The following is a 15,503-nucleotide window of genomic DNA, read 5'->3' on the forward strand; positions in this document are numbered from 1 at the left end:
TTAATTCAATGTATTACTGTTATGAATTAACTACAGTCATAAAAATATACAAATAATAATAATAAAAAAAACATTATTTTAATGAGTAATAAATAAATGCAGACTCTGTGAGCAAAAGAGACCTTTTGAAACATTAAGAAGTTGTATTTATTCCAAATTTTACTATGAATGAGGGGAAATGCAGTGCGCGGTGTGGCAGAATGAGTCCCGCTTTTACAAATAAAAGATCCAAGTGGCCAGTTTAAGGATGAGAAACCACATAAATGGCTGAGTGGATGTCAGATTTTATTAAATGAGCAGTTTTGGGGATTTCAGAATTTCATCATTCAGGTAGATAGAGTTTGGGCCTTGCATTAGCAGCTGTAGGTAGCTCTATCTGTGGTTTTCTGATAAATATGTTTGTGTCGTATCTGTTTGCCAGAATGCAGCGAAGCAGGCCGCGGCGGCTGCCACTCAGACTATCGCTGCGGCGCAGCAAGCTTCCTCCTCCAACAAGAACCCTGCGGCCCAGCAACAGCTCGTGCAGAGCTGCAAGGTGGGGCCATGGCAACAGCCACTTCCTGTTTGTGTCAGGTTAAAACCAGTTCACATGAGTGCTGTGTTTGGGAATGACTGATGCAAGCAGACATGAAACTTAAAGCATCATTCTGTGGATCCAAAGCACTTAACACTTCCGGAATGTTGATGTGGTTTTCAGGGGGTGGCGGATCAGATCCCTCAGCTGGTTCAGGGTGTGAGAGGGAGCAAGGCTCAGCCCGACAGCCCCAGCGCACAGCTCGCCCTGATCGGAGCCAGTCAGAACTTCCTGCAGGTCCTTTCACTCTTCTGACTTTCACCTTGTGTTACAAAGAGCAAATCTGCATCATGGAGCTCATGGTGTGTGTTCTCTTCATCAGCCCGGAGCCAAAATGGTGACGGCGGCCAAGGCGACGGTTCCCACCATCAGTGACCAGGCGTCTGCCATGCAGCTCAGTCAGTCCTCCAAGAACCTGGCCAGTGCCCTCGCTGAGCTGCGCACGGCCGCACAGAAGGTGCCTCCTCAGCAACAGTACCATAGCATCACTACTGTGGTTATATATCCCTTTATTGATATAATTTAAATAATAAAACAATTTATATTTTTTAATATTTGTGTACCTCGTTTACTAAGCAGTATTCTTATTCTTTTAGTAATATGCTTTATTCATTTTTTTATAAAAAATAAAAACAGCATTTAATTTTTTGATTTTTATTATTAGAATCTGGAGACATGTTCTGTGCTGTATTTTGGGGATCTGTTCAATTCTACAGAATGAATTTAAGATTGGATAAAATGTGTATTGCACACATTTATTTATTTATTTAATAAGAAATGCACAGATTGATTACTTTGTAAATGATAGGTATTTTGGGATACAGGATCTCTTACCTGTGCCCTGGTGATGACACACTTACTGAATAATATTTTGAACCTAAAGCATGACACATTCTCTAATATACCATAATATTCTACTAGAAAACTTGTGTTTGAATGATCCATGTATGACCGGTGGCTGGAGGGAAGAGGTTGTAAAACACGAGAGCTTGGTGTCATCTGCCGAATAGGAAAGTCATTTCAGAAGAAGAGCAAGTTTCGGTGAAAGATAATGAAGCCAGTTAAATCCACAGGAGAATCAGCCACATTTTATTTAGAAAGTAAATGGGGTCCTGTTGATTTTACTTCTAGAACTGTGCAATACACATGTATAGAAAGTGAGTGAACATGTGTCTGTATTGAGATGAATTTCTCATGGTTGTCTGTCTGTCTCTGTCTGACTCAGGCTCAGGAGGCGTGTGGTCCTCTGGAGATTGATAACGCTCTCACAATGGTACGGGGGCTGGAGAGGGACATGCAGGAGGCCAAAGCTTCAGCTGCTGAAGGCAAACTCAAACCCCTGCCTGGAGAAACGGTGAGTGTGTCACAGTACATGCACTGAACATGAGAAGAAGTGTCCAGCACACATGCACACTCATTCAGTACTGTTCAAAATCATCCCAATGCACCTGAGAAACTTGGTTGAGAAAATACACAATACTACGTCATTTCAAAACCACCCTTTGTCTTGTTCCATAGTTTTTTTGCGATGACTCTAATGTGAAAATAGTCATATTGAAGAATGAGTATGTGTTCAAATGTTTGTGCAAAGATGAAGTTCATCTGTCAGTCATAAACCGCTGCTAGACACAAGCCACTACACAGACACATATTTACTTGTCTTTGGAGCACACTTTAGTTTGAAACATTTCATGCTATGTTGCTGATGACTGATGATCTTAAAACTCCATGGGTATTTATCAGAATGAATATACATATGTGGCCTGTGCTGGGAAAAGGAGCAAATTTTCACATTCTGCATTAAAAGACCTTTAATGATGTATGATTTGTTGAAAAATGACTGAGCTGCACCTGCTTGAAGTCGAGAGAGTCAGCGAAGTCAATTTGGGAAAAAAAAGAAGTTAAAGTTTTCTGAAAGTTGCAAAGCAAAATCACCTGCAGCATCTTTTCCTCGACTTTTTTTCTCATTTTTATATTTTTATATAAAGCATTCAGGAAGTCTGTTCATTAAAATGGACTAAAAGCAAAAGTAGCTGTAGCTTAAAATTAGCCTGTGTGCATTCACACTCACTGTACCAGCACAGGTCACATATATGTTGTTATAGCACATTCTAACATATTTTATCAGATAAAAATCATGAGTAAAAATAGTTTTAAAGATTGTTATCTTTAACCCATTAAATCATGATTAAAAACCTGTTAACCTGCACCTGGACGCCGGCGCACTGAACTCTCTTTGTTTGCACGTGTCAGTGTTTACGAATAGATTAAATGAAATGGGACAAGATTCATCAATATGAACTATATATCATTATAAAGCCTCAAGCATTGATGACAGATCACTGTTTGTCTATGGAAAGCATGTATTTGCTATATTTGTATAAGCAGTACAAAATAAAAAAAAATCAAAACATGCGTAATCCAAACGCTGTACATACCAAATCCGTCGTAATAACGAGTCATTAACACATCCACAGCGCTAAATCCTAGTATAGATGGAAAGGTAAGGGTCCACTGAACGACATATTGTGCACTTTTAGTCCAACGAAGCAATAACGCTGTAATATGGACGGTAATTCCTTTGTGTAATGTTGTCTCATTTCTTTGGGGACAGGATTGTTTGTATCTGTTATGGAATAAACTACGCTCAAAAAACTACGTCACTTTAGAAAAAAACTGCATAGTTTTGCAGCATACAGTGTCACTAACAGGATGAGACCATCCACTAAAAAAATTCTCTCTCTCTCTCTCTCTCTTATTGCAAATTCAAAGATGACATTAAAGAAATACAACTTTGCATACATTTCACAGAATGTATCAACACTACATCCAGTGTCATCTGAACAAATGGAAGAGAAGTTAAAAGATAAAGATGCATTTAAATAGCTTTTTAAAAGCTTAAAGAAAGGCAGGAACAGAACAAATAAAGAAAAGAGTATAAAAAAGCATCAAAACAAGTATTAATCACAGTACATGTAAGATCTCATAATATTTCTTCAAAAAAGAAATACAGTTCTCTATGAAACAAAAAAAAAATGAGTGTGGTACAGTTTTTCTCAAGGCACTTCAGTGTCTATAACTTGGGTAGGTAGGTCATTTTCAGCTGTGAGTCCCAAAATTGGGGGTGCAGGTTAACTAGAAACATCTTATATATTTATTGGTTGAAAAGAGTTGCAATCCATTCTTAAAAAAGCTTGTCGGGCTTTATATAGATATAGTATTATTGAAACAATATTGCCTTGCAGTCAAAAGGGTTAAGAACCATGGATATATTGTGCACTGTGGTTTTACACCCAGTTTAATGTTAGGGAATACGGTTTATTTTTTCAATTCTAAAAAGGTACATTGTGAATGAAAAGCAAGAAGTGTTCCTTCAGCTTGTATTATTGATACATATAGGCCTGTTTGAGCATGCTTTCTGAAATATGAAAATATGATTCCTTCTGCACAGTTTTGTGACGTGTGTGTGTGTGTGCGTGTGTGTGTGTGTGTGTGTGTGTGTGTAGCTGGAGAAGTGTTCTCAGGATCTGGGCTCCAGCACTAAAGCCGTGAGCTCTGCTATCGCTCAGCTCCTCAGTGAAGCCACCCAAGGCAATGAGAACTACACAGGTAACCCATCAATCTCACATGCTGCCAACTCTTGGCTAGCTTCAGCATTTTGACAGTCTGTTCAGAAGTTATGATCAAGCCCATGTCCAATGGCATGTTATGCAGCGCCCACTGTCTGTGGAATATATAATTCATCTGTCGCTGCTGTAACAAACACAGGCAGGTGGTGTGACATAGTGTTTGAAGATCTTCCAGACCATAGCAGGTTTGAAACTCACAAGGGGTACTCATCCACTCATTGTGGGCTCCCTGAATCCCTCCTAATGTCAGTTTGTGGATGGTTTATGTGTGTTTTGCAGGTATGGCTGCTCGTGACGTGGCTCAGGCTCTGCGTTCGCTGGCTTCAGCTGCTCGTGGAGTGGCCGCCAACACCGAGGACCCTCAAGCCCGTAACGCCATGCTGGACTGCACCGCCGATGCCATGGACAAATCTGCCAGCCTGATCGAGGAGACCAAGAGAGCCATTGCCAAACCAGGAGACCCTGACACCCAGCAGAGACTGGCCCAGGTTAAACCCAACCTCAGCTTGAATACATATGAGAATAGCTCAATAGAGTGGGGTTAAATTCAGTAACGAAACCTCCCTTTTAACTACTGATGGGAGATTGGTCTGCTGTAGGGTGAAGTGCCCATTATTCTGAAAAGAAAATTGTCTGTTGTGTTTCTATGATTAGCATAACTGGAGAAGCATCTAAAATGATCTGCTGATCACAACTGTGTGTGTGTGTGTGTGTGTGTGTGTGTGTGTGTGTGTGTGTGTGTGTGTTTGCAGGTAGCTAAGGCTGTGTCTCAGGCTCTGAACCGCTCTGTAAACTGTCTGCCGGGGCAAAGAGACGTGGATAATGCCATCAGAACCGTAGGAGAAGCCAGCAAGAAACTCCTGTCTAATAAAGTGAGTCCCCCCCAGCCATAAAGACACTCACAATGTCATTCTCAAGACATTTCACAAAGTATTTTCCAGAATGCTATTTGCAATATCGTTGTCATCTGGATGGTCATGTGACTTACATCTAAAGTGCCTTATATAATGTAAGTAATGTCAGCTCATCAAACACACTTGGTTACACAAAAACTGTCCAGCTCTACAAGCCTGCTCGCATTAAGGCACGTTTCTTGCCAAAATGTGATGTGACAAACAGGTATGTACGATAAATGTGTCTGTTCGGACCAGAAAAACATTTACAGTTTTTATGGAGATGCGTAGTAGCCAATCAGTGAGACACGCCAGTAGTCAATTGGTAGTACTCATTAACAGACTTTGTTTTGCAAAGAAAAAGTAAAAAACAGAAGAAGAATCTAGAACCATGTTTGATAAAGACAATAGCAAATACAAAAAATAATAAAAGCTGTTTAAAAACCCATAAATACTGCTTGACTTGCTTTGATGGTGTCAGAAACACAAAGCTGTATTTCTGCTGTTTCATAAGTGCCACCTACTGTCAGACAGTGGATTTGCATTTTTATTCCAAATATTAGTGTTGGTGTGAACAGGCTTTAACATTTCTAAGTAGACCGCTTCAGTTTCATAGTCTGCTCATCATCATACTCAACCCTAACTAAAGCTAGAAAGGGCTTTTAGGCTGAATTGAAACGTTTGTGAAATATAAGAAGGAAAACATAAGTCATGCAGCAGAACGTGAGTTTGGTGTCAGCGAGGAACTGAGGTGAACAGGAAATGAATGTGAACCTGCTAGTCATTTCAGCTCTCCAAATTGAAAACATCAGGATTTCTTATTCTGTTCTTTTGTTTTCTTTTTTGCCACTTTCCAGTAAAATTACCAACTGTGCTTTGATAAAAATCATGTTGAAATAATGTGCAGCCCAAAATTAAAAGCCATAATCAAACCCATTGACAGTCAACCAATAGGATTTAATTAGGATTGTAAATTTAATTTGTGAATTCAGTGTGATTAATTGCAAAAATTAACTTAGTTGTGATGCAACTTGATTTATCTTTCTATTGTTCTCTCTTTCTATCTTTCTTTAAAATGATTCATTATTAACCAAACATCCATCAGTCTATCCATTCTACTGCATGGCCTTAAAACTTTCAAAACTTTAAACTTTCTAGCCAGGTTTGTCTCTTTGTAATCTGGTTTCTCTTTTAGTGTTTACTTTGTCCCTGTTAGATATTACACTGAGCCGTATTACAGTCACTGTTCCTATTATAAATAGTGGCTCTGATCTTCAGTTCCCAGTGAGCGGGACGAGTTTCCAGGAGGCTCAGGTGAATCTGAACGAGGCCGCAGTGGGACTGAACCAGTCAGCCAATGAGCTGGTGCAGGCGTCACGCGGGACCACCCAGGACCTGGCCAAAGCCTCCGGGAAGTTCGGACAAGACTTCAATCACTTCCTTCAGGCTGGAGTGGACATGGCTGGACAATCCCAGGTATGGGCAGACACATTTATTGTGGCAAGACTATAGCACTTACACTCATAACCCTGCTCCTGAATTATTCTAGCTATAGAATCATTTGATGTATGATATCATAGGTTACTGATACAAGTGCTATGCATGAAGTGGAAATATAAATGCAGTCACTAAGACCAGACCCTGAGGGAGTCATCTGACACTTGATTTATATCTGAATGCTGTCTTCCTGTAGTCTAAAGAGGACCAGACTCAAGTGGTCACCAACCTGAAGACCATCTCCATGTCCTCCAGCAAACTCCTGCTGTCCGCTAAAGCTCTGTCCACAGACCCCAACTCACCCAACCTCAAAAACCAGCTCGCCGCTGCCGCTCGGTGAGACTCAGCCGTCTTCTGCTGTCCAGCTCATGCTTTGTCATCAAGAATCCATATAGATTCAGAAATATACAACTAAGTGAAGAAATCGTGATTGGAAGTTTTGGATGACTTCAGTAATATTCCATTTAAAACATAAAAGTAGAAGAAGGGTGGATTTCAAACAGTTTTTGCACCCTTGAACAGTATTTTGTACAAACATGAGCAACCCGTTCATGGAGGGAATCTGATCTGGCATGTGATTAGTGCAACTGATGCTGGTAGGTCACATGACAATAACAACAGGATGAATGTGGTTTGTATGAATTATATTCATACTACATAGAATTTACTTTTTTAACATCCTCCAAGTACTTCTATTTAGTAGAAGAACCTACTCATAGGCATCGTCATCGGTGTTAAGGTGCAATAGTGCCTTTTATATTGGTACTGGATTTTTTACAGTATTGCCATATTTGCAGGATTCACATTATATCAATATTCATTTTTGAAATGTCATGTTTATTATTGCAGAACCCTTAGCTTATAGCATTAAAGTATTCTGGTATTGGGAAACGTGAGCCTGATTTATGGCACGATCACATTAGCAAAACCGCAGCAAAATTTGTCGAAAGAAGTCTGTTGTCTGTAGTGCAGAGATGTATGAAGCGCACAGACCTCTACAGACACAGAATTTCACAGGCCTAATAGTTATCCTAGCTACTATTTGAAACCATCTTCGTGTCAGGAGTGCATCTTAAATGCAGCTCGCTGTGATCTGGAACAGAGCCCTGCACTCTTTCTGTAGAGGATGGAGTCAGATGTTGGTCTGTGTGATGGCATGAAGCCTAACAGTGCTTGTGATAGTAACTGTAGAAACTGTGCACTCAAGCACACACACTGCTCCTCTATTGACATGCATTACATAAGTGGCATGCTCGCTTTTCTACACATTTGGGTTGGAATGAGCACAATTATGTAATAGGCATCTATAAAGCAAACCTGCTCTCTGATGTGTTTGTGAGGCAAAGAGGAAGACGGGATGAAACAACAGCAGCTAATGGCTTTACAGCGCTCGCAATCCAAAATCTCCCTTCAGTCCCTCACAGAGCATCAGAGAGAGAGAGAGAATCAGTGTGTGGTAGCAATCGTGGGTGGATAGTTCCTCACATATCTCTCACACTGTTCCTTCTCTTCCCTGCAAACTCTAATGTGTGTGTCTCTCTCTCTCTCTGTGGATAGCGCGGTGACAGACAGCATTAATCAGCTGATCAGCATGTGTACCCAGCAGGCTCCGGGACAGAAGGAGTGTGACAACGCTCTCCGTGAGCTTGAGGTGCTTCTACTCTCTTTCACTTCTCATCTTGTCTGTGTTTATCAGTTTGTGTGAGCGTTTGATTCTCAGATTCAGCACTAATCTCAATCTGTGTTTCATGAGCAGAGATCACACCGGTTGTAGAATAATGTAATAAAATACTTATATAAAGATGTTGTTTTTGTATATGCATGTTCTTCTGTTGGTATATATGCTGCATGACTTGAAATGCTGTTTGATATCGAGCGGCAGTAGTTTGTTGTGCAGTTTTTGCATGATATTGGAAATGTCAACGAAGCAACAGAACACATTTTCAAATCAGCATAGTTTTCACTTTTATAACGAAGAGAATTTATTCGCAAAACAAATCTTTGTTAACATTATCAATGTCCTTTCTGAGTAAAGGATTGTTATTATCATTGGAATCTTACTGACTGCAAATTTTTGAAAGGTTTTGTTTGTTTTTTTTTATTTACTTTTTAAGAAATGTAATCCGAACGTTGAAGACCGTTGTTCTAGTGTGGACATTTATTTGTTCACATCTTAAAATGGACTTAGAAGTAGCATTTGCTCTCTAGAATTAAAAAACTTGAGAGCAGTGTTCGTGTGCTCATGTGTGGTGTGTGTAACTGTGTGTGTGTCCGCAGACGGTCGGAGGAATGCTGGAGAACCCCACTGAAGCGGTCAGTGATATGGGCTACTTCGACTGCATTGACAGTGTGATGGAGAACTCAAAGGTGCCACACAGATCCGCTTCACTATGAAACGCTACATCAGCCAGTCACAGTGTTGAGCTAAAGCGGTGTGTTTATGTTGATGTTGTGTGCAGGTTCTGGGTGAGGCCATGGCTGGCATTTCCCAAAATGCCAAGAACAGTAACTTACCAGAATTTGGAGTCGCCATCAGTTCAGCATCTAAAGCGCTGTGTGGTCTCACTGAGGCAGCCTCTCAGGTAAAAACACTGTGTGTGTGTGTGTGTGTGTGTGTGTGTGTGTGTGAGAAACTCCTCTCTGCTAAATTAGTCGACCTAAAGAGGCGGTGCGTGATAAAATGTACCAGGGCTATGATGCATCAAACATCTGGATTTACAGGAGCGCATTAAATGAACAAACACTTTGCCTTGCTGCTCTTTCCTTTGCAGTCTTTTGCACTTTCACACACACCGTCATGCTTTTATTATTCGCAGGCACAAAAACACACTCTTACACACTTGTGCAAAAAGAGTTCATAATGGGTTTGATGTGCAGTGAGTCATATTTAACTGCTTCCTGTGTGTCGTCCTTAAAGCAGCTTCACAAAAACACTCACAGCTGCCGTTTGATTCAGAAGTGCTTGATTTCATTTTTATGTGCTTGAGTCCTGTTTGCTTTTTCAACTAGGCTGCACTATTTTGATAAAAAGCATAACTGTTGATTGCTTGCTTTTTTTGTCAATAGAATTTTCATCAAAATACTTATCATTTGTGTGGTATACTATATTGTTTATGGAAGTTTTGTTGGATGTGTTCTGTTCCTTTTATTATCGGGACACATTTGTTTCTATAGCACGTCTCACAGTGCAGATTGTTTCAAAACAGCTTCACCGTAATATCTGTGTGTCTCTCACAGGGGGCGTATCTGGTGGGCGTGTCTGACCCGAACAGTCACGCTGGGCAGAAGGGGCTTGTGGACCCCTCACAGTTCGCACGAGCCAAGCAGTCGATCCAGATGGCCTGTCAAAACCTAGTGGACCCGTCCTGCACCCAGTCCCAGGTAACAACAGGACTCTACTCCTTCCTAGACACAAATTGTCAGTCTGGAATAGACAAACACATACCTAAGGTCTGGTTTACTTTAGAAATTGTTTAGAAAAATAGCCATTGATAGCGTGTCATTATTAGTAGATAACTATCTACTAATTGAGTTTTTCAATAGCTGATGCAACTTTTCTACACAAAATGTAAAAAAAGATGTGACCCTGGACCGCAAAACCAGTCATAAGGGTAAATTTTTCAAAATGTACATTTACATTTATGCATTTAGCAGACGCTTTTATCCAAAGCAACTTACAATGCATTCAGGCTATACAATTTTTTGGCCAGTATTTGACGTGTGTGCCCTGGGAATTGAACCCACAACCTCTTGCACTGCTAACACAATGCTCTACCACTGAGCCACATACATCATCTGAAAGCTGAATATATAAGCTTTCCATTGATGTATGGCTTGATAGGACAATATTTGGCCGAGATACAACTATTTGAAAATCTAGAATCTGAGGGTGCAAAAAATCTAAATACTGAGGAAATCGCTTTTAAATTGTTCAAATGAATTCTTAGCAATACATATTACTCATCAAAAATTAAGTTTTGATATATTTACTGTACATATCTTCATTTAACATCTTTACTTAATATCCTAATGATTTTTGGCATAAAAGAAAAATTGATAATTTTGGCCCATGCAATGTATTTTTTGCTATTGCTACACATTTACCCCAGAGACTTAAGGGTAGCTCCAGTGTCACATATATTATTTATTGATTTGGAGATTTGGGAACACAAGGAACAACTAAAGGGGTGTTAGCATTTACAGTTGTTTGGTGGTCTGGCAAAATCTGGCAAAACAAATCTACACAATTGTGAATTTTGTGTGAGAGTGGACAATGTTCAAGCTGTTTACACTTTGTAGAAATCTTCTTGGTTTGAAAGTGACTTTTGGTCCAATAGACAATGGTCCTTTTTGGCTGAAATTAAAAAAAAATAATAATGCGATAACGTGACGCACCTTAATTAGTGCTTCAGACTGCGCCTAAAACAGTCACACTTACGACCAAAAATATTAATGTTGTGGCGACTATATGAATTACATGCTGTGATTTAAATATTTTCATGTAATGCCTTTTTATCCTGATTGTTTTGCGATCACATCTTTTGATCTTCATGTTGATGTAATAAACTGAGATGATGCGCATCAAAGTTTTAGAGGAAAAAACTTCCTTATTTGTAATGCTTTGTGATCTGTTAGCTTTGTGATCTGTTAACTTTTAATAAACAAAGTATCAGCTTTTAAATTCTGCAAAAGTCATAACAATAAATGCTGTTTTGATACTCTTTAGTTTGGCAGAGATCAGATCAGATCATCAGATCGTTGTCTTTACTACTATAGTACGAAATAAACATGAATGGACGTCAAAGGGTATTTCATAAGATACAGCACTGCTTGCTGAAATGTGTAATCAGTCAGTCAGTGTTTAAAACTGTTGAAAACATGTAAAGCTTGTAAACAATGACACGTAACAATACATTTACCTCGGTTAAAGCAGGCAGTGTAATCGATCCTACCAGTGAACTGGTCAACTTTCATTAATTATTGTATTTCATATCTGGATATTTCAACTCAAAATGGAAAGTGAATTCTTAAAGGAACATTTTGACCTAGTTTTTAAGTCCTCACACATAACCGTCTTTTTTCAAGGTTCTCTCTGCTGCCACAATTGTTGCCAAACATACTTCTGCCTTGTGCAACGCCTGCCGCCTCGCCTCCTCCAAAACATCCAACCCAGTGGCTAAGAGGCAGTTCGTCCAGAGTGCCAAAGAGGTGGCCAACAGCACCGCCAACCTCGTCAAGTCCATCAAAGTGAGTTTAGACTGTGTCTCTGGTCAGCAGTGTTCATTTGCTGGTATTATTGGTGGATGTAACTCTGTGTTTGTGCTGTGACCTCAGGCTCTTGATGGGGCCTTTAACCAGGAGAACAGACAGAAGTGTAAGGAAGCCACTGGACCGCTCATCGAGGCTGTGGATAACCTGACTGCCTTCGCTTCAAACCCAGAGTTCGCTAGCGTACCTGCACAGATCAGCCCAGAGGTACCACATCACATCACAGAATACACTACCCTTCAATAGTATGTGGCCAGTATGTCTTAACAAACAGATAGGATACATTACATTTATCAAAAGTCATAGCAAAGGCTGTAAAACAAATATATTTAAAATCATGGCACATATATACAGCGGTTCATAGTATAGTACAGTATAGAGCAAAATCTCACAAAAGAGAAAAACCTTTCCACAAAAGAGCTGAGAGAAAAAAAATATTAGTTGTGCTCTCAAACTTTAGAAGTAGTGCATTTACTAGAAGTAATGATTTCTGACTTTATACACATTTAATAGAATAGTGTAAGATTGTCAGGAGCATACAGGTCTACAGGAAATAGAAAACCCTGTTGGAAGTCACAAGTTCTGTTGTGTGTGATTGCAGGGTCTGGCAGCGATGGAGCCCATCGTAGCGGCCGCTAAGACCATGCTGGAGAGCTCTACAGGCCTGATCCAGACGGCCCGCTCACTGGCCGTCAACCCCAAAGACCCGCCCAAATGGTCTGTGCTGGCTGGACACTCCAGGACCGTGTCCGACTCCATCAAGAAACTCATCACCAACATGAGGTATGCACAGAGTTTGTGTCTCTTATTCAACAGCCACCTGTGGAACCGTTAGCAGCTGGTAAAATAGCACCAAATTGAACAATAAATGGGATGGGAACATCATTTGCTCGCTTTCTTCCATACAGTTTATTCCCAGTTTCAATAAAATTAATTTAGTTTTTCAGGCTACTAATATAACTAATGTAAAGTTTTGATTTTCTAATATGTGAAAACTCATTAATAAACAGTTCTCAGCAAGAATATGACATGCCTTTTCTCCAGTATTAATACTCATTATTAAAATATTGGCAATTTAAAATGACAGTAATCTCGTATGATTGAGCAGTTGTTGTGTAAATACATGTGTGTCATGTGGGATGCACATTGGCAATGAAAGATGGCTGTTGTTGACAACATTACTACAGTATTCTGATTATTTAATTGATCACATTTAAATGTTTTACTTAAAAAAACAACACGTATACATTTAATAAGGTAGAAAAAAAGCCTCAGAAAAAGTTCATTTCTGACCCTATTGTCAAGGCACCTTTATTTCTATAGCACTTTATACACTACAGATGTGTCCAAGCAGCGTCACTGAGATATAGAAGAATCAGTTATGGAAACTCAACTATGGAGGCAGTTCAGATTCTGCTGTAAAGCAGCTCTAAAAGACAGTAGTGTTATTATTTTAACAGTAGTTTCAGTTCAATTAGATACTGAAAGTTCAGTTCAGCTATAAGCAGTTCTACTGAGTCAGCAGTGTTGTTATTCAGCTTAAGTCAGTTCAGTATCAGTGTTGCGAGATGTGATGGTATCATAATTTCCACGTATCATATTCATATGCTCTCATGTCGAATGTTTTCAGAGAGAAGGCTCCAGGTCAGAGGGAGTGTGATGACGCCATCGAGGCTCTTAATAACTGTATCCGTGAGGTGGACCAGGCGTCTCTGGCAGCCATCAGCCAGCAGCTCACGCCTAGAGATGACATCTCCCATGAGGTGAAGCTTTACAGCAGTCATGATGAACCACTGCAGTATCTTTAAAGCTGAGGGCGCAGGTTTCATGCGATCATTATCATTGTTCTGAATCTAATATTGTAATATTGTGTTGTGTTGCAGGCTCTTCACGAGCAGATGGCGGCGTCTGTGCAAGAGATCAGTAACCTGATTGAACCGGTGGCTTTCGCGGCCCGCTCCGACGCTTCTCAGCTCGGTCACAAGGTCTCAATCATTCCTAAACCTGTTTCAGCGGGTCTCAGGGTTTATTGGGAGCTAAATGTGTGCCGTCTTCTCACAGGTGTCTCAGATGGTCAGTTACTTTGAGCCGCTCATCATGGCTGCCATCGGTACTGCGTCTAAGATCCTGAACAGCCAGCAGCAGATGAGCGTGCTGGATCAAACCAAGACTCTGGCTGAGTCTGCTCTACAGATGCTCTACACGGCCAAAGAGGCTGGAGGAAACCACAAGGTAAGACACCAGCAGCGGGATCCTGGGAGTATTGATTACACCAGTCCGAGATCTGCTGTAGTGCTCAGGCTCACAGTACTGTGTGTGTGTGTGTGTGTGTGTCCAGGCGGCTCACACGCAGGAGACTCTGGAGGAGTCGGTTCAGATGATGAAGGAGGCGGTGAATGATCTGGGTGCGACTCTGTCAGAGGCAGCCAGCGCTGCAGGAGCGGTGGGAGGCATGGTCAACTCCATCTCTCAAGCCATCAATAAGATGGAAGACGGGCCTGGAGACGAACCTGAAGGATCGTTTGTGGATTATCAGACCACCATGGTGAAGACGGCCAAAGCTATCGCTGTCACCGTTCAGGAGATGGTAAACACTAGGGCTGGAACAGTTTGAGTGTCTGCTGTAATAGAAAATTTTGGGGGGGAAAAATGGAAAAGCCACTGAGGCTGGTGGGCAAAATGCAATATGCACAAACATGCACTGAAACTGAATTAAGGTTTCGTACAGAATTCAGACATGCGCTTGACTTGTAACAAAAGACATGTATTTTAGTTAAAGGTACAGGTTGTGGGACCTGCCACTAGAGGGAGCACTATCAAAACAATAACAATAGTGTGGTTTGATGACGCTAAGAAGGAGCGTGGAATGACGGGATTTGTTGTCTTCTACCCAACCGCTGATGGCCATCAAATCAGATGGAAACATAAATCATGGATTTAATGCGAGTTCAACGATTTGCGCAAGTAGATTACATACAAAGTCAATGCAAAGACGTGATCAGACTATGGATCAGACGCGATGCCCTGCATTTGGCATGAATGCCCCATAATACTATATATTTAAGCTACTTCCGCATTTGTCCACGACACTGTTGTCATTTGGTTTCTACAGCAGTAAAGGCGGTAAAAAAAGGGAACTAACGTCATTGGATTCATATCCATGCTACATACTCCGATACAGTAGGTGGCGGTATGCACCTGATAAGCCATGGTTGCAGTCTGCCATAAAACAAAGAAGAAGAACTAACGTCATCGACAGGCGACTGCACTGCCCCGTGTCACTGTTCAGAATGGGAATTTTCTCATGATTTACAAGTAGTTGAAAATATTAGAGATATTGTTAGTTATCAACTGGACAAAATATATAACACTAGCCTAGTGGTTTTTGGATATTTTACTGCAAATATCTTACAAATTGAACCTTTAACCTGACAAGCATCCCTTACTAATCCCCTTAAGAACATCTGATAAACTAAATATATTGTAACAATCAAACATTATACAGTGTTTAACAATTGAGTATTCAAATATGAATATACATGAAAATATATCAAACTTTAATGATATTCATGAAAAGCTGGTTAATTAAAGCTGGTAATATTCTCATGAATGATTAATTTTGTTTGGCTCATCTATTGGCTG

General features: G+C 40.4%; 1 protein-coding gene across 1 annotated transcript in view; it reads left to right on the forward strand.

The window, feature by feature from the left end:
- The window catches only part of LOC132116482 (talin-1-like), an 82,427-nt gene that overhangs the window by 48,974 nt on the left and 17,950 nt on the right, over nucleotides 1–15,503 (forward strand). Inside the window, exons 21-40 of the mRNA XM_059525341.1 lie at nucleotides 422–535; nucleotides 698–811; nucleotides 897–1,031; nucleotides 1,800–1,928; nucleotides 4,081–4,183; nucleotides 4,483–4,691; nucleotides 4,956–5,075; nucleotides 6,375–6,572; nucleotides 6,790–6,929; nucleotides 8,151–8,244; nucleotides 8,871–8,960; nucleotides 9,053–9,175; nucleotides 9,831–9,974; nucleotides 11,679–11,840; nucleotides 11,928–12,068; nucleotides 12,463–12,644; nucleotides 13,492–13,624; nucleotides 13,745–13,846; nucleotides 13,923–14,093; nucleotides 14,200–14,448. Of these exons, the coding sequence (XP_059381324.1) occupies nucleotides 422–535; nucleotides 698–811; nucleotides 897–1,031; nucleotides 1,800–1,928; nucleotides 4,081–4,183; nucleotides 4,483–4,691; nucleotides 4,956–5,075; nucleotides 6,375–6,572; nucleotides 6,790–6,929; nucleotides 8,151–8,244; nucleotides 8,871–8,960; nucleotides 9,053–9,175; nucleotides 9,831–9,974; nucleotides 11,679–11,840; nucleotides 11,928–12,068; nucleotides 12,463–12,644; nucleotides 13,492–13,624; nucleotides 13,745–13,846; nucleotides 13,923–14,093; nucleotides 14,200–14,448 (2,853 nt within the window). The remainder of the gene's footprint in view (nucleotides 1–421; nucleotides 536–697; nucleotides 812–896; nucleotides 1,032–1,799; nucleotides 1,929–4,080; nucleotides 4,184–4,482; nucleotides 4,692–4,955; nucleotides 5,076–6,374; nucleotides 6,573–6,789; nucleotides 6,930–8,150; nucleotides 8,245–8,870; nucleotides 8,961–9,052; nucleotides 9,176–9,830; nucleotides 9,975–11,678; nucleotides 11,841–11,927; nucleotides 12,069–12,462; nucleotides 12,645–13,491; nucleotides 13,625–13,744; nucleotides 13,847–13,922; nucleotides 14,094–14,199; nucleotides 14,449–15,503) is intronic.

The sequence above is a fragment of the Carassius carassius genome, chromosome 35, assembly GCF_963082965.1.
Source record: "Carassius carassius chromosome 35, fCarCar2.1, whole genome shotgun sequence".
NCBI classification, from domain to species: domain Eukaryota; kingdom Metazoa; phylum Chordata; class Actinopteri; order Cypriniformes; family Cyprinidae; genus Carassius; species Carassius carassius.